The sequence below is a fragment of the Helicoverpa zea genome, chromosome 9 (genome assembly GCF_022581195.2).
Source record: "Helicoverpa zea isolate HzStark_Cry1AcR chromosome 9, ilHelZeax1.1, whole genome shotgun sequence".
Classification (NCBI taxonomy): Eukaryota; Metazoa; Arthropoda; class Insecta; order Lepidoptera; family Noctuidae; genus Helicoverpa; species Helicoverpa zea.
In genome coordinates this window covers 5145507-5164121 of record NC_061460.1, presented here as the reverse complement: position 1 = coordinate 5164121, position 18615 = coordinate 5145507, and the positions used below count along the sequence as shown (strand labels likewise).

The 18615-nt window shown below is 39.5% G+C and overlaps 1 protein-coding gene and 1 long non-coding RNA gene across 2 annotated transcripts in view; one reads left to right on the top strand and one right to left on the bottom strand.

The window, feature by feature from the left end:
- Positions 1-18615, top strand: part of LOC124633447 (rhomboid-related protein 3) — a 91266-nt gene that overhangs the window by 3986 nt on the left and 68665 nt on the right. The window contains exons 2-5 of the mRNA XM_047168672.1: positions 6585-7129; positions 7378-7401; positions 12404-12502; positions 12615-12680. Coding sequence (XP_047024628.1) covers positions 6875-7129; positions 7378-7401; positions 12404-12502; positions 12615-12680 — 444 coding nt within the window. The 5' untranslated portion in view covers positions 6585-6874. The remainder of the gene's footprint in view (positions 1-6584; positions 7130-7377; positions 7402-12403; positions 12503-12614; positions 12681-18615) is intronic.
- LOC124633448 lies at positions 4336-5408 on the bottom strand. The gene is made up of 2 exons (XR_006984742.1): positions 4985-5408; positions 4336-4606 (listed from the first exon to the last, which is right to left on the bottom strand). It is a non-coding gene; the product is annotated as an uncharacterized LOC124633448 (long non-coding RNA).

Genomic DNA, 18615 nt, shown 5'->3' with positions numbered 1-18615 from the left:
CCGAGCAGGAACCTACATATTTAACGACATCCTGGTGCATATTTGGCCAGTAGTAATTTAATAATAAGCGCCGATAAGTCTTAAAAATACCAAGATGTCCACCAGTTGGCTCGGAATGGTTTTCGGCGATGATGCTTTCACGGAACTCGCTAGGTACGACTTCCTTCCAGTCAAATTCTGAAGTTAATTGGGTGTTAATATTTTTTGTGAGTCGGAATAATGAATTATTTTTAATGGTGAAATTAGGATAATTTGAAGGAGTAGTCAGACAGCCGTTGTATATCTTTTTAAACCAGATGTCGTCTGTGTTGGCATTAGCCAGAGATATTGCATTTACCGGAAAAGCTCTAGACAAGGCATCAGGAATAACATTGTCGACACCTCGACGGTGTTTGATAACAAAATTAAATGAGGACAGTCTTACCCCCCATCGAGCTAATCGTCCTGTGGGATTTTCTAACGACAGAAACCATTTTAACGCGGAGTGGTCAGTGTACACCGTAAATGTTTGTCCGTTTTCTATATAACACCGCCAATGTTCGAGAGCAGCTAACACGGCAAGGGTCTCCCTTTCAGTTATGCTGTAGTTCTTCTCAGGACTGGTGAAAGATCTACTCATGTACGCAATCGGATGTTCCTTACCGTCTATAGTCTGCGTTAGCATAGCACCAATACCGTAACTACTCGCGTCGGTGTGCACTTCGAAGGGCTTGGAATAGTCCGGACAAGAAAGAACAGGAGCGGAAACCAAACATTCCTTCAACGAATTAAAAGCCGCGTCAGCTTCCGATGACCACTTGAAAGAAGGAGCGTTTTTCCCGTTAGCAGTGAGCTTATTAAGTGGACCAGCCACTGTGCTAAAGTTAGGGACGAAACGTCGGTACCACGTAGCAGTGCCGAGAAAGCGTTTTAACTCCTTTCTATTGGTAGGGGTCGGAAAGTTAATAATGGCTTCCACCTTGTCCGGATCAGTGCGTAAACCACGAGAATCTACCACGTAACCTAGATATTTTAGTTCGCTTCGAAAAAAGTTACACTTTTCGAAGTTTACGGTTAAATTTGCCTGTCTCAATTTGTCCAAAACCCGCAACAAACGAGAAACATGCTCATCAAAGCTAGAGCTTATTACGATGACGTCATCCAAATAAGCGAAGGTCTTAGACTCCATGTCGCTAAATAATAAATCCATGAGACGTTGTTGCGTTGCGGGGGCATTCGTTAACCCAAACGGAGTGGTTTTAAAACGAAAAGTGCCACGGCCCGGAACGTAAAATGCGGTTTTATCGCGGTCTTCTGGCGCTATAGGCAGTTGCCAAAAAGCTTTGGACAAATCGATACTGCTCAGGTACTTAGCATCGCGAAGGTTATCTAATATCTCCGAAACATAAGGCAAATTGTAAGCATCACGCTTAGTCACTGCATTCAATTTCCTGCTGTCTAAACAGAACCTCGGCTGTCCGTTCTTTTTATTAACAATGAGCACGGGTGAAGACCAGGCGCTTTCGCAAGGTTCGACAACGTCAAGTGACAGCATTTCGTCCACCTGCTCAATTAAGATGCGCTGCTTTTCGGGGGACATCCTATAATAACGCTGTCTAATCGGTTGTACGTCACCAGTGTCAATGCGATGGCATATTAAATTTGTTCTACCGAGACCCTTTTCCTCTGTAGAAATAGTCCGAAACTGCGCAATCACATTATCAGCTATCGCTTTCTGTGACACCGACAAATTATCGTAGGAGTTGATGAAAGGTTCACCGCTACTATCTTTTATTTCCGCTAATGGGACGTTCGACATCGTGATGCTACCTATATAGTTCGGGCAAATCCGAAAAGCGCGCCAAAAATCCACTCCTAATATAATTGATGTCTCAATTTCGGGAACAACATATGCCTTAATAATGTGAAACTGGCCCTCAAAAGTAACTGGCAAATTAACCGAACCTAAGGTGTTTAATGACTGACCGCCAGCAGCTATTATTTTAGTGTGGTCATCCTGGTTTAAAGTGCAGTCTACTAGATGTAAATGAGAATTGTTTCCCAGAATTGAAACTGCAGCTCCAGAATCAAGTAACCCAACAGCATTAATGTTATTTATTTTAATATTTACATAAGGCCTAGAGTCATTTAGTGGTTTTGATAGCAGAATTGTAGCAACTCTGTATGACGAGGAAAATTTTCTTATAAAATCAAGCCAAGCATCCCAGTCTTGCTTGCTAAAATTGTTACAACTCTGCTTAATTAGTTTTTTTTGATTTTTAGTCTTACTACAGTTAGGGCAGTCGGGTGTCTTCACATCCTTCATACCACATTTAAAACAAACGATATCCCGTGGAGCCTTGCATTGACGAATGTGGTGGGTGTTATTACGACACCTAGGACAGTAAGGTTCCTTTTTAGCCACGTTAATTGCATGTACATATTTATTGTTATTACTAAAATTATTATTCCTATACTGATTGTAATTATTATTTGAATTATTTTGATTATATTTATTGTAACTACTATTATTAGTCTTATTTATAGATTTATGGACATCCTTAGTGTACGCAAATTCAGGAGCAAGCGTGTCGGAAGTAACCTTAGGAGGCTCTTGAAATTGCGACAGTCGAGTCTGAAATGCCTCGTAGTTACGACATAACGAACGCAAAGTGTCTATAGTTGTGATTTGAGGTGCAGCCGCTAATGTACTAGCATAGCAAGGTCTGATGTTATGCAAGAGAATTTCTAATTGTTCTACTTCCGAAAGAGGGCTGGATAAACGCGAGAACATTCCACTCATAACTGCCAAGTAAATGGTAATATTCTCACGTTCTCCCTGAGTACGAGAACGGATTTCCGAAATGAGTCTATAATCATAATCAGTTTGACTAAAGTCCTCTTTTAATAACCGCGCTAATTCAGGCCAAGAACTAACTTTGTCCTTTACAGCACGATACCAATGAAGGGCATCGTCTTGAAAAATTTCAGATGCAAAACTTAGGACTTTTTGTTGAGAAATATTCCTAGCCAGTATAAATTCATCAACACGCTGTATAAACGAGCGAACACAAGTTTTGCCAGTAAATTTTAATTTACTTAAATCGGATGATGTACGATCGCAAGATACAGAAATCATGTTCTGTAGTTCCGGTACAGTAGATACTGAGTCTTTGACAGAACTAGCACTAGCCGCATTCGAAGAAGTACTAGTAGAAGGCTTCTTGGCTAACAAAGTAGAAAGTTTTTGTGAGAACATTTTATAACCGCTAACAATATCATCATATTCCTTTTTAATGTCGTCACTACGCGTTATCCTCTCGACACGATTGTATAAATGATTCAACATATTCTGTGTCCGCAATAGTGAAGCAACGCTAGGATCGCTAGCGTCAAGATTTAATTGAATTTTCGTTAAAACTTCTAAACAACCCTTAAGGTCCTGTCTTGCGTCAAGAGGTGACTCTAATATATATTCTGAAGGTAAATCAGGGGATAATTTTATAATTTGTTTTCGTAACTCCTCAACAGAAGGTGCAGGAGTCGCGCCTCTAATACGAACTTCATATTCCAACTCAGATTTTTGAAGAGACAGGAACTTAATAGGAAGCATATTGAAGATCAATTAAAAACAGAAGGATAAATGACGCATGCGCTACTACTCACAACACAAAACAAAAAATTTAAAAGAAAAAAAACAATGACAAAACTAAAAAAAAACAAAGCTTAAAAGAGAAAAAAAAACAATAATTAAAAGAGAAAAAAAACAACACGTTCTCCGTTCTGTTACAATTAAAATTTAAGAACGTCTGGTTTTTTTTAACGAAAAAAAAAAATCAAATTAAAAAAAAAAACAAAATCATAAAAGAAAGAAGCAGAAGAAATAAAAAAAAATGCTACTAATGTGTACTGTACCTTAATTAACTAATAATACAATACTAGTATGATATTTATTTAAATGTGAACACAATAAAAAAATTATAATGAAAAAAAAAACAATTTTAAGAAAGCGTCGTTTTAGGTGCCCGAGACAAAAACATTAGCAAGAAATATTTGCACAAACTATGCAACTAAACGACTTTAAATTAATAAAAATTAATGTAGGGTAGATTAATAAATTATGACCAACATTAACTGCTCAAAGAAATTGAAAGCTTGTGACGTACACATTAGTAACGGAAAAAACCAAAAAATAAAAGACGTTTACACAGACAACCACTAACATACACAACCCACAACCAAAGGAGGAGGAGTAATCAACTGTATTTCTACCACGTTTAAGGGCGCCAGTGTCCCGGTCTCATCCTCTGCTACGCTACTTTATCCCTCCCAGGGGTTATTAAATAAAAAAATAGGTAGGTAGCAAGATGGACAATTTATTTACCGCACACAAACACAGTATAGCTCGGTCGGCAGAAATAAACAATGGGTTAGAGCCCATACATACAGTTTTACAGTGATTAACCTCCTCACTAGCCTAGCACTTCCCTGACGTCACTGGTCGCTGCAGGAACAAGTGGCCGCGCGCCGAGATCAGGTCCAGGTACAGGTGTAGGTGTAGGGTTCGAAGGTCAACCCGCTACAGTCCACCGCGGGGAAGCAGGAGACTTAAGGTGTACGTGAAACCCTGTAATGCGCAATAAGCGAAGGCATTACACACTGGCCGTAGACGGTGAGCACCCACAGCAACGCTTAATAGGGAAGCGCTAAAAGTGTAGATGTGTTGCTGTGGATGTTCACTATCAGATACGGAGATAACAATAAGTCGGTTACTTAGCCAATTCAAAATTTGAAAATTTTAACGGTAACTAAAACGCAAGTAGGCAAAAATTACATTATTAAGAAAGTGTGGGGTAAACTACTATGCAAAAACACATAATAAGCTTGCAATAGAAATAAAGTTAAGCGATAACACAAATAAAGAGATTACCCAGCTAAAGCAAAGCGAAAGAAACCGTTATGGTTTGCTTAGCTTCTGGCTAATTTAAAATTGTATAGCACTTACCCAATCGGGGTTTAAATCACACACACTGAATATGCTGAGTATTATTATATGTCGAGATATATAGTCGAGGGAACGGTAATGACGCCCTTAAAAAGTTTAATCGCTATGGCGGTTATAATAACTTAAAGTTAGTGTTCAAAAAACCGGCGTGCGTTCGCCTCGATATCCAGATTCGCACTGGCAGCAGCCGTGACAGCGGCGACGTGGAAGCGAGGAGTCGCTGGTGCGGTCCGGGTGCCTAATATGTCGCTCGTTTAAATACGTGCGTGGTGATAAAATGTAGCTGGCCAGAAATTTTGATGCGTTTAGTTTGCTACTGTAAATAGTTTAGTTTTTGTAAATAGTTTTAGTTTTGTAAATAGTTTTGTTAATTTTATTTTACTCAACATTTTATTAAAAAGAATTAAGACATGTAACAATTAATGTTACACCTTATGATAGTGGTGTGAACGATTTGTAAGGAAAGGAAGGTAAGTGGCCGATTTTGGTTATGTTTATTATGCGAAACAATTGACTGAATTATTTATTTATTTAAAATATACCAATGTTATGTTAAAAATGTAATTAGGTATATCGTAGATTCTTCAGGTTGTTTGATTTAATTAAGAATAATGATAGCTAATTATGAATAATCAGAGAGAAAAATACTCATAGTTAGGACAGAATAGTTTATCGTAGGCTAAGCTTGTGAGTAAACAGTACCTGGAGGGTCCTATAGTAAAAACAAAAACACTAATAACTGGATAACACAACCGACTGCAGTAGTTAAGTTAAAATAAGAAAAAATCTTAACAAAACACGTGCTCGGCAAATAAGCCTAGTGTTAAGCGGGGTATGAAATTGCGGCTCGTTGCTATGGCAACGTTTAGAGGGTTGTAGCCCTCTGGCCCGCAGCAATCGGCTGTCGGTCGTTTCCCTCCCTCAGCTGATTGTCTATCTCGGTGCTGAGAAAATTTGATTTGATGTCGTAAATTGCACCAGACGTAACTTTGTAGACATAACCTCCTCCTTTTTGGGAAGTCGGTTAAAAATTAATAAATCTAGGCAAATTAATGCATTTTTGCCATCATTATTTTCTTGCTTGTTTTATTTAAGATTTATTCGACGTAGGTAATACTTATTAATTTGGGTGCTAAGATTGAGCCTACTTTTCCTTTCCTATTAATTGGCAGATTCCATTCTTACGTAGTGAACTAGGATACTATTTCAATGGGCCACAAAGATTATATATTGGCGGTGGCCGAAAAACCAAAGAATCAGTAAATAAAACACCTTTTTTACAACAATAATACATAAGGAACTAAAGTTTTATTAAGTACTTACGGATGGTTGAAGTTGTATAAAAGTATAAAAGCTTTTCAATGTCGGAATTCCCAAGGTCTACGTACTTATAACGGAAGAACTTAAATGGGTCAAGTTCATGTTATTTGGATGAATTAGTACTTAAGTAAGGGTAAGGGTTAGCATTCAAAGTAGTTAGGCTACTTACATACTGTGGTGAATGGCCATGGTCCCTGACATTATTTATTTATTTCAGAAACATAAATCAGTAACGTACCTATTCATGATTAAGATCCTATTATCCTATCCCTTGTTTCAGGTGCATCATCAAGGCAAAAGATACAAAACAACGTGCCTTATAATCTTTTTCCACTCATAGAATCTAGTTACTTGTTATTAACTGATTTCTGTCCATAAACCTCCAAGTCCAAAATTAAAAGCGTCCAGCACAAAAATTTTCGGTCCCATCGTCTGTCCAAGGAAGTTTAATATTATATCTACAAATCGAAGTTGCTGAAAAAGTTGTTTGTTTAGTTAGTTTAGTATGATATCGAGAGAGTTATTGTAATAGAGAGCAAGCGCAGTAGTGTGGATGGTGTTGCAAGCAGCATGTCTGTGTGGGTGGGAAGTGGCGCAGGCGGCGAGATGCGCGCGCCGCCCGCCGCCACTATCCTCTCAACTAACACCTCCATGGAGTCCGGGATCGAGGCCGGGGTGCTGCCCACCGTCACGGGATCCCTCGCTTCAGCCCGGGACTCCCTTGGCTCTATATCCCGTGCAGCAGAACCCCTCTACGACACTGATCACACGGACCTCGGTTCGGAGTTGGACGAGGCGGAAATACGGCGGGAGTTGATGCACGATGTAAGTATATCTAAAATAAAGTTATTTATCGAAAACAATAGCCTAACGTCATAGAAGAAGAATTTGCGTCATTAAGTTACAGTTAGTTTTAAGGTTAATAAACGTTAAGTACAGCGTGTTTTAGTTCCCACTGTTTTGAATAGCGTGGTAATGTATTAATTAGACAGAGCTTTGCACTAATTTGGTTAGAAACATCCTTTTATTCTTGCAATGTCAGATCATTAATGAATACTGTTTGATTCTTACAGAAATGGCGCCTCTTATTTGATAGGGTGAGTATCTACTTGCATAAAATCTAAACAGTAATTTTTCATCCCACCATCTCGGAAAGAGTAGTTTTACCCTTTGATATCTGAGCGCAAAAGCCGTTTTTATCCTCTAGAGCGGCAAAGTGATTTGAATTTAGAACATTGTCTGCAATACTCCATTTGTGACAATGTTGATAAGACTTTTCAAACAAATACATATTAAACAAATAAAATACTGCTTAAAATAATTACCTATTCAATTAATTAAGTAATTTTTATTATTGTTTTTACATAGATTTTTAACCTCGTTTCATTTTTAAACTGAGTTTTCAAATAAATGAACTTTAATAGGTACTTCTTTTTAATTTGATACTCATATGTGCGCGCCATTTTGTTTTTTGCATTTAGAAATTTCCTCGATGAGGTGGGATGAAAAGTTACGTGTTGCACTTGAGTGCAAAGATTTTTCACCTTGTGCTCTTTTGATTCCCTCGCTATCGCTCAGGATTCTAATTATTGAAACACTCGCTACGCTCGTGTTTCAATTTTAGAATCCTTCGCTTGCTCGGTCATCAAAATTGAGCCCGCGGTTAAAAAGCAACTTTGCACTCTTGTATAACAAATAACTATTACTTCCTTTACTTTCTTCTAATATCTCATACTAGAGTATCAAGTTTAAAAAATGTTATTAGGTACTTTTCACTACATTTAGGTCTTAAAAATGTTACTAGCTACTTTTAAAAACTCTCAACAAGGAAGTAAGCATCGAAACAAAGTCATAGCATTGACGAGATGTGTTGATGCTGCACCGTAATATTTCATTTAAGTAGTTGACAGTGCGATAACGTTGATATCATCAAACCTTCGTTGTATTTCGCTACCTGTTCACTTTTGTCTGTATAAAAAAACGTATTTTGTAATCTTTCAGTAAATTAGTCATGACAATAACATATCGCCGTGTAGCGACGGCTTGCCGTGTAGCGACGGCTTTGCCGTGTAGCGACGGCTTAAGAATACATATGTCGCTACCCCTTCTTCCAGTGGGTGTCGTAAAAGTCGACTAATGGAGTATAAAATGCACCAAACACCAGTGCAAGAGAAGGAAAACTCGGAAAAAACCCTCTATCAACCCGTCTGGCCAGCGTGATAGCAGTAGGCTAAATACCTCTATGAGCAGCACAAAAAAGCCACGGCCCCTAGTTCCCGGCAGTCCCGCTATTCCCGGTCATGGTGGCGACCGTGGTTACGGCGGGGCAGGGGGTGCGAAGAATCTCCGGGTTACGGGAGGCCACCAAACAAAACTGACTCTGGCGACGTACAACGGCCGCACGCTACGGCTTGACTCGCATCTGGCGCAACTCGAGGTGGAACTTGGGAAGATTAGGTGGCACATATTAGGGTTATGTGAAGTTCGAAGAGAGGGGGAGGACACCATAACCCTCGAATCAGGTCACCTAATGTACTTCCGAGAGGGAGACCAACAATCCCAAGGTGGCGTTGGGTTTCTGGTTAATAAGTCCCTAGCTGATAACGTTGTGGAGGTGTCTAGTGTGTCGAACAGGGTAGCGTACCTTATCTTAAAGCTCACCGACAGGTATAGCCTCAAGATAGTGCAAGTGTACGCACCGACCTCGACACATTCAGACGATGAAGTGGAGGATATGTTTGATGACATATCAAGGGCCCTCCACTTCACTACAAAGACCCATTACACCGTTGTCATGGGGGACTTTAACGCTAAAGTGGGAGTACAGATTTGCGGCGAATCGGCAGTAGGATCCCATGGATTTGGAAGCAGGAATCATAGGGGGCAAATGCTCGTCAACTTCCTCGAACGTGAGGGGCTCTTTTTGATGAACTCTTTTTTCAAAAAGCAGCCCCAAAGGAAGTGGACGTGGCAAAGCCCCGACACTATGACTAAAAATGAGATTGACTTCATCATGACGAACAAGAAGCACATATTCAGAGACGTCTCCGTGATCAATAGGTTTAATACCGGTAGCGATCACCGACTTGTCCGAGGCTCTCTGAATATCAACTTCAAGGCTGAACGTTTCCGTCTGATGAAGGCCAGGCTCCGACCAACACTGCTCCAAACCATGACAGGATCTGAAACGTTCCAGTCAAATTTGGAGAACCGATTTGCCGCCGTGGAAACCACAACAGACGTTAACCAGAACCACGAAAATGTGGTTCGGATCCTCAGGGAGGAAGGTTCGAGATTCTGTAACATGCAGCGTAAGGGCAAGAAATCAAAACTTTCGGAAGAGACATTAGGGCTTATGAAGAGACGACGTGAAAACCCACCTGTCACTTCGTCAGCTAAGCGGGCTCTAAACCAAGAGATCAACAAGCACGTACGACGTGACCTCCGGTGCTCCAATACTCTTGACATTGAAAGAGCAATTGAGCTGAATCGGGGGTCAAAGGTGTTCGTACAATCTCTTGGAAGAAGCCACTTGACGAAGCTGACCACAACAAGTGGAGAAGTCGTTTCTTCGGTGCCCGCAGTCCTTTCGGAAGTGGAAAATTTCTATGGCCGGTTATACGCATCGCATGCATCTCGACCTGATCCCGGAAATGAGGATTCTAGAGCCACATTAACGCGCCATTTCACCGAAGACCTGCCAGAAGTCAGCAGTGGCGAAATCGAGATCGCTCTGAGACAGCTCAAAAATGGAAAAGCCCCTGGCGAGGATGGCATTACAACAGAGCTATTAAAAGCAGGAGGAAAGCCCGTACTGGGGGAGCTCCAGAAGCTTTTTAATGCCGTCCTGTTTGAAGGGAGAACTCCAGAGGCGTGGAGTAGGAGTGTTGTCGTCCTGTTCTTCAAAAAGGGAGACAAAACCCAGTTGAAGAACTATCGACCCATTTCCCTCCTAAGCCACGTCTATAAGCTGTTCTCAAGAGTGATCACGAACCGACTTGCGCGAAGACTCGACGAATTCCAACCACCGGAGCAGGCTGGGTTTCGGAGCGGATACGGCACCATAGACCACATCCACCCAGTGCGGCAGATTATACAGAAGACCGAAGAGTATAATCAGCCCCTGTGTCTAGCATTTGTGGACTATGAGAAGGCCTTTGACTCGGTTGAAATCTGGTCTGTTCTGGAGTCCCTGCAGCGTTGTCAAGTAGATTGGCGATACATCCAAGTGATGAGATGTCTCTACGAAGCCGCTACAATGTCCGTCCAAGTACAAAATCAGCAAACAAGGCCCATACCGTTGCATCGAGGAGTGAGACAAGGGGATGTTATTTCCCCGAAACTGTTCACTAATGCAATGGAGGATATGTTCAAGACGCTGAACTGGAAAGGACGTGGCATCAACATCAATGGCGAACACATCTCTCACTTGCGATTTGCTGACGATATCGTCATCATGGCAGAAACGCTGCAGGACCTACAACAAATGCTGAACGACCTGGCTGAATCTTCTCTACGCATCGGCCTACGGATGAACTTGGACAAAACCAAGGTCATGTTCAATGAACATGTTCTACCGGAACCGATTGCGATACACGGTGCCGTTCTCGAAGTTGTTCGGAAATATGTATACCTCGGGCAGACATTGCAGTTAGGTAGAAACAACTTTGAGGACGAGGTGAATAGGAGAATTCAGTTGGGTTGGGCTGCATTTGGGAAGCTACGTCGAGTCCTAACATCGTCGATCCCACAGTGCCTAAAGACGAAAGTCTTCAATCAGTGCGTCCTACCTGTCATGACTTACGGAGCCGAAACGTGGACACTGACGGTACGGCTGGTCCACAAGTTTAAAGTCGCTCAGCGGGCTATGGAAAGGGCTATGCTTGGCATTTCTCTGAGGGATCGCATCAGAAATGAGGTAATCCGTCAGAGAACCAAGGTCATCGACATAGCCCACCGAATCAGCAAGCTGAAGTGGCAGTGGGCTGGCCATATTAGCCGAAGAACCGATAACCGTTGGGGTAAACGAGTTCTAGAGTGGAGACCACGCCTCGGCAAGCGTAGTGTAGGACGTCCTCAGGCACGGTGGAGTGATGACTTGCGCAAGACGGCTGGCAGGAGCTGGATGCGAGTAGCCGAAAATCGATCTCAGTGGCGTGCACTTGGAGAGGCCTATGTCCAGCAGTGGACTGCGATAGGCTGATGATGATGATGATAACATATCTAACATATCGAAAAGATAATTCAATTAGTATAATGACAAAGTTTAGCAGTGTCCTATTACAAAAACCACAATGAATTTCATTTCATAAAAGCACAGAATATCACTGCAGTTCTTAGACATGCATAAGTAGTTGTTTGTTCTGTGAATTAAGAAACAATCTATTAGAAGCTGCCTCTATGAATATGAAATGACAATCATGATTTACAACGCTCGTAAAAGTGGCAACTCTATCACATAAAGGCTAAAGTTAGAGCCCGCGTATTTCATAAAAACTGTCGTTTAGGATACGGAAACAAATTTCAAAGAATATCCTTTGTTTTTGACTGATTAAAATGTACAGAAGCGGGATATAAAATGTTTTATAAGTGGATAAAAGAGGCGGTGGCGCGCGGATCAAACGTTGTTTCATCACGTACGGCACATTGAGATAGTGCGATACTTGAGATAGGGGCGCTTCTTATTTTTTGTGCCACTGTTTTGGGAAACACATGAAAATATAACTGAAGGCACATGTGTGAAGTGCCAGTGACGCGTGTTATGACATTCGGGGTGCCACTGTGAAATCATAATTGAGGGGTCTCGTACGTGACCGTATCGGAATGAAGCTAAATTAATGAGCATATCTACGTAGAGGTGTGAACCTCTACCTGATCGTTCAACAGGTTCTTTGGATTGGAACTGCAGTTATAATCCTTATGCTGAAAACATATCTAAATACGGTTCTTATTTCGGGTCTTGCGGTCCAATTTTTATCAACCGATTTGCTGCGAAGAAAGGTAGCTAAAGGTGAAATAACTACTGTAGTTACATGATTAAGTACTACATTTTACATGATTTGATTAACTATTTTCATTGTTCCCTTCTGTTGTATGCAGTTCGATCCGGAGGGTTTCGGCGAGATCCCGTGGCCAGATTTCATACAAACCCTTCAAAATCCGGATTTTATAGCACAGGTGCCACCTCATAAACGTGAGGTGAGTTAATTTGGACATTTCTTGTTTCGTAAGTCAGTACGTCTCGTATTCGTAAATTTCGTAAAACAATAATCATTCTTCTTCGCTGATTTGAGATGCTATTCCATTCCAGATTCTCCTGGATAAGGCACAGAGCGCGACGAGCAACGCAATCACATTTCAGGAGTTCGTCAATGTGGTAAGTGTTACTCCTTAATAATTTTAAACTTATAACAGCCGTTGCTGTAAGATGTCGTCTTACTTTGACATAGCTAGATGATCTCTGTAGATCCTTGATCCCAATTAAGTCACTAAAATCATTCGTTTTTATACAAGTGCGTAATAAATGTAGAGATATATGCGTCAGTCGGGCACGGCGTCCTTTACCTCCAGTGGGTTAGGTTATGTCCCACAACGCGCTCGCCGCCGCCTCCCACAATACAAGACAACTAAATTAAGATGCAACGCCGATTACGCTCAGCTCGCGCCCGTTCCCAAACTACACGAGTCACTAAAAGCAAATTCGACACATATGAAGTTCCACTATACAAAGGTAAAAGGAAACTTAACGTAAACCAAAAAGTTACGTGTTCCGAAACCCTCACACCGAATGGACCCACAACCTTATCGAGTCCTTACTGTCGCGTCTCGAAAGTCGATAAGGTCCGGCACGATTTATTAGGTGGACATTTATTTTTGTATGGTTAAATATATTATCTTAAATGCGTATTAACACTGAGCACCGTCGTTTATTATTTTATTTATTTGGATTTGGGATTTAAATTGATTGGATCATAGCACATTTTAGATGATTCAAGATAAATAATTGTATTTTTTTTTGTAATTGGTTGCGACCACAGTTTGTACTCTTTGTTTATAAATTAGCTACACTTTATAGCAAGTTAAAATTTATTGTGCCTAATCTTAAACGTAACTCTATTTTTTGCTGACATCGTCTTGGCAAGTTCGCCGCTGTTCTTTTTGTTTTAGGCGAACTTTCAAGGTCTTCCCAAGCTATCTCTAAATATAATTTTGAATCATTGAGCCCCAATTACAAACGAATCCGCAGAGATAAGCATTAATTAAACGAATGCCCGACGATGTTGTTTATGAGCTGTTTAAAATAATTAGGTAGATGATCTGATTAACCCTCATTTATCAAATTAATAATCGAATATGCCAAATGCAAGTATTACCACAATTAATTTAATCGCCAGAGGTAGGCGATATTTTTAACAATATTTGCATAAAGGAATCTTAAGAAGCACTTTAATTCGTCCTAATGTGCGATCGTAAATTATATTCCCAGACATTTTTTATTAAGTTATTTAAAAGGGTTTCAGATGAAATCAAACGCTGTTGGAATTGAAACGTTTTATAGATTTAGAATTGAACATAAAATTTTGTCTCTGGGTTGTTTGGTTTATATTTTTAACACGCTTTTATTATTACGACGTAATCATAATTAATTTAAACATTTTCCAATGATCGTCGCGGCATGAAAAATGGCAGGTTTATGTATTTCTGGTGACAATATCAATAATATGAAACTATGGAAATAATATGATGATGCAGCCGGAAGATAGAAACTTGAAATCTTACCTCGAGCAAAGGCAAACGAAATGACATTGACCACTTGGCGTAACCTCTTTTTGAAATTCATTTTCATCGAAAAATGTTTTACTTACAATATGTGTGGAGGATCGTAAATCAAAATTAAATTCGACGTATAAACAGACAACGAGGGACAGTGTAGGGTCGTGGGCGTTCATGATGCGGCATTCTTATGCTAATCCGAGCGAACCACATTCGAACGGGGTGGGCCAAATTGTTATTTATATTGTCACCTCGCGCTTTTTTGTTCGAACCTACCAAAACTCCCGACTAAATTACTGACTTCATTGCGGTAAGATATCGTAGCCGGTGATATATGCTGTCCAGTGATGGGTTATACGAAAACAACATCGTGTAGGTACCAATTGATGAGTTATTAAAAAGCCTCGAAATAATTCCATACTTATCTTTATTTGGTTGTTTGCACGGTCAAGGTCTTGGTCGGTCATACTGTTGTAATGAAGACAAAAGAAGATGCGTTTTTTAGCTATTCTTTCAGACTAGTCCTTTCGTTTGACTGCCTCATTTTTCACCAGTCTTCAAGTTTGTCATCAACTCCTCTGGTGGCCGGATGTCTTGCAGATGAAAAGAAGTTATTCTGGGATTAAAATCTTTGAATGGACGAACGGTCCAAATAACTTTCATTCATGACACAAAAGCAAAATATTTTAGTCGTTTCTCCATTTTTTTTCTTTCTATTATAAAATACGATGTCTTCTGTATGAGTAGTGTAAGTTTTTGCTTATCACTGAAGACGATCATCAACTGTCCAATTCTGATATTATTTCTTTTATGTATCTTCTATTTTGGACCAGGTCAAATTAAAAGTCAAAAGCTTTTTCAAGTATAAGGAAAATCTATTGATATTAACCTTACAAAGGATTTAAATAATATAACTTTCCAATCAAAATTTCATCTAAAAAAAAACACTTTTTAAGTAACGATATTCTGTGTGCAGTGCGTATCATATCTATTGTGTGATAATATGTAGGTTTAAGATCAATAAATAAAAGTGATTTGCTAACTGTACCTAAGTACACACCGCCGCATAGCGACTCGCAATTGGGTATAATCTTGACAGTTTTAAAGAAGTGCAGTAAAAGAAAGCGCCTAGACAAGCTGGTAATGTATACGAATTCAAACGATGCACAACGGAACGATTGGCGTATTTTTAAAAGCTTGTTACCCTTTGTTGTGAAAATGATTTCACTTTGGCGAACCCGAATGATTGATGTAAGAGAGGTGACTGGAACAGAAGCTTTTAGGGAAATCGTACTCGCTCCCCACAGCAATTTCCTGACAGGAAATTAGTTCACTCCATTATGCTGATTTAACACCAAAATGTATTAAAGATTTATAGCTTCCACAAACCGCTATTCCTTTACTTTAATCTTCAAAATGTCTTGTGTTGATATAAGGTCGCTTATGTAAGTGTGCTAGTGCTAGGATGGCAGCAGTTAAAGATTACCTGTCTTGAGTCACAAAAAACTTTTTGTGAGTCGCCGCTGACCCTTAATCAATTTATGGGGCGCTAACTGGAACATGGAAAATGTATTAAAGCTCACTGTGGGAACGAGCCATACAGTAAACATAGTTCCACAACACTCATAATATTTTATTATAACTTTTAAAAGTTTTCACTATCACCCCGCATGCCGTGGAATTATAAGTGCGATAAATTATGACAAAACTTTTTAAATAAACCTCTTTGTTTGAGACATTATTGCTCTTTTAAGCTTTATAGAGCGCAGTGTTTTTCTTTCACAATACTTTAAAAAACATTGCTGAAAAAACCTACCAACAACAAATCACAAGTTCATGGTGCGTTTCAAATCCACATTGGGAACAAAAACAATTACTTAATAAAACACACCTCAATCAAAATTAATTGCTTTACGCATTAATCTCTTTATCTTCCCTTACCTACAAAACAACGAGTCCGTTCTCCAAGGTAATGGAAGCAATCATTCCAGATAAGATCCCTCTAATGTGAGAAAAGGTAGACGTTCCGTTCGGATCGTTAATTTAATTTGAAATAATAAAAGTTATATCCATCATTTATCACTTTCGACAAATTTATTTTTAAATGCCCACTTTGACGTCCTTCTTATCTGTGACTGGCCAGTGGGGTGGGACCAAAAAGACAAAAAGGTCTGTTATAAATAGGCGTAGGCGTGCCGCTGTCGGTGAGGCGTCAAGCCGTCATTAATTCAAGGTGGCGCAGACGCGACGAGCTGGTCAGCGCCGGTACTGCACCGCCACTGCACATCCTCGCACCATCACGTACCGCGCTCCGATCCTCATACTATAGGGTTCAAGAAGGTTTAACAATACCGATAGCCATACATCAACTGGAAAAATATTTGCTAAGTTTTCCTCAGGCATTAAGTTTAAATACGATAAAAAATAAATTAAATTAGACGTGTCAAAGAAAAAACTTGTGAGTACCTAATTCGTTAGCTGGTCCTGTCACGGGCACATTCCATCGTCGAGTAAGTTTTCGTGTTCGGTCTGACTGTCCGTCCGTAACTCACACGGTATCGGTGCCATCTAAATTGAGATTTTATTGACGATTACTGTTCTAGCGACGATATCGTTGCGATCTTGGCGCCCGGCCGGACCGCGCCGCCTGCCGACCGCCACACTTTGATCCCACCCTTGATGTAATGCTTTTCGAACCCTTCATTTATAATGTGGTTGTGTGACTTATAATGTCAACTTTTAAGTAAACAGCACAAGCGGAGGTGAGAGCTTTGGTGATGTCATTGTTCTTTTTGCATTAAAATACCTAATCATTTTCGCTTTATTGTGAGATATAGGTCCACGGTAAAAACAAGAAACTAAGCATCCATTTAACGTTGGCATTTTTATTGCTCCTCAGTAATTAATGTCTTACTTACTGAAATGAAAATTCTTGCTCGTTCCAATCGCAGTTGTGCTGACCATTGAAAACATTTTATCGTTATTCGTTGACATTGATCAGAACATTAATTTCTATATAACCTATTGTTTCGTGTTCGTACTATGTAAGGTATTCTAGTGATCTCAATCTACCGAATGCTTTGATTTTGTTTAAGTTGTCAGTCATAACTTGCTTTGCAGTTTTTCTTGCGTTAATGGCAGTTTTGAATTTGTCGTTCTAGATATGATTAACAAAGGATATTTCGTTATGTATGTAGTATGTACTATCCTCTTTAAAAGTAAAATGGACAAGCAGACCATCCCTGTGAGGGCTAATGTAATCAGGAGGGGCAAATGATGATGGCGCACGGAGGTCACCGTAGTAAATCGCCCGTGGGGGTTGATGGATCGTGTAATCGTAACAGATTTTTTTAAAGACCACACCGAAGCAAATTTACAATAATTTCACGCGCGGCAAGTTCACACGCACCTGTGCCCTTAAGATAGCTTTGTTTACGTACATAACTAATAAAAGGGATGAATAAAACATCTAAATTTAACGCTTCAGACCGATGAAATAGAACCATTTCAAAATATTTTCAAATCAAGATATTTATTGGCAGGAGGGATCCTTTGTGACGGCCTACAAATTTTATTTAACAATAGCTTCGATAAGGTTACATAACAACAGGTGATGATATCATAAGTCCATACAGGTATGCTATTTAGAATATAAAATATTGTTTTGGTGCGTAAGTATGTGGTCATAGCCGGAAAACCCAAAAAGATTACTACGTAAGTACTAAGAATTTAGTTCTTCATATCAATTGTAATGAAAGCTCATCTAGTAAATATTTAGATTTATAGTCATCGAATAATAATCGAGTCTATGCACTTATATGCATGTTCTCCGACCGACCTACGTAGGTAATTGACTTTCTTATAAGATCGAACAGTCATAACAAAGATAATACAATTTTTTATTGGAATATCATAACAATTAATTCTACTTTCAAAATCACTTTTTTTGCAAAATTTTACTTTAAACGATAGCTCAACGAGTATTTTTACCATAATTTTAGAGTTTCACCATTTTTTTTAAATATTTACTTACGACATATTTTGTCTATTTTAGAATGATTATCTTGATAGCATTTGTTGTAAAGAAAAGTGGTTTGTTCCTTTTGACCCCTGTTATTTTTTGCTTTTTCTTGTAATCCACTTTTATTGAAAATAAGTAATATCTTAGACACGCATGACTAAAAGCGAATGCGTTTATCTGCAATCAACTGAAAAAAAAAAGCCATAAACAACGTTGTAAGTGTGTACATACATTTGTAACAAGAAAATAAATACAACAATTAAGAAAGAAAATGTAAACGGAGTAGGTAGTAGTCACAGTCACTCAGTCAGTTCACACACGCAAATACTTAGGCTTTTTTTTTTCAGAGACCAGCATTGTTGATCTCAAAGCTTTCCAAAGGTTTCATGACACTTCATCAATGCATGTCAATATCAATGCAGTAGTCATTAAAACACGGATATGCTCATCAGATCAAAAATAGATAAATGTAAGTTGACAATGACATTCACATTCGCGTCGGTGAATGAACTGTTGC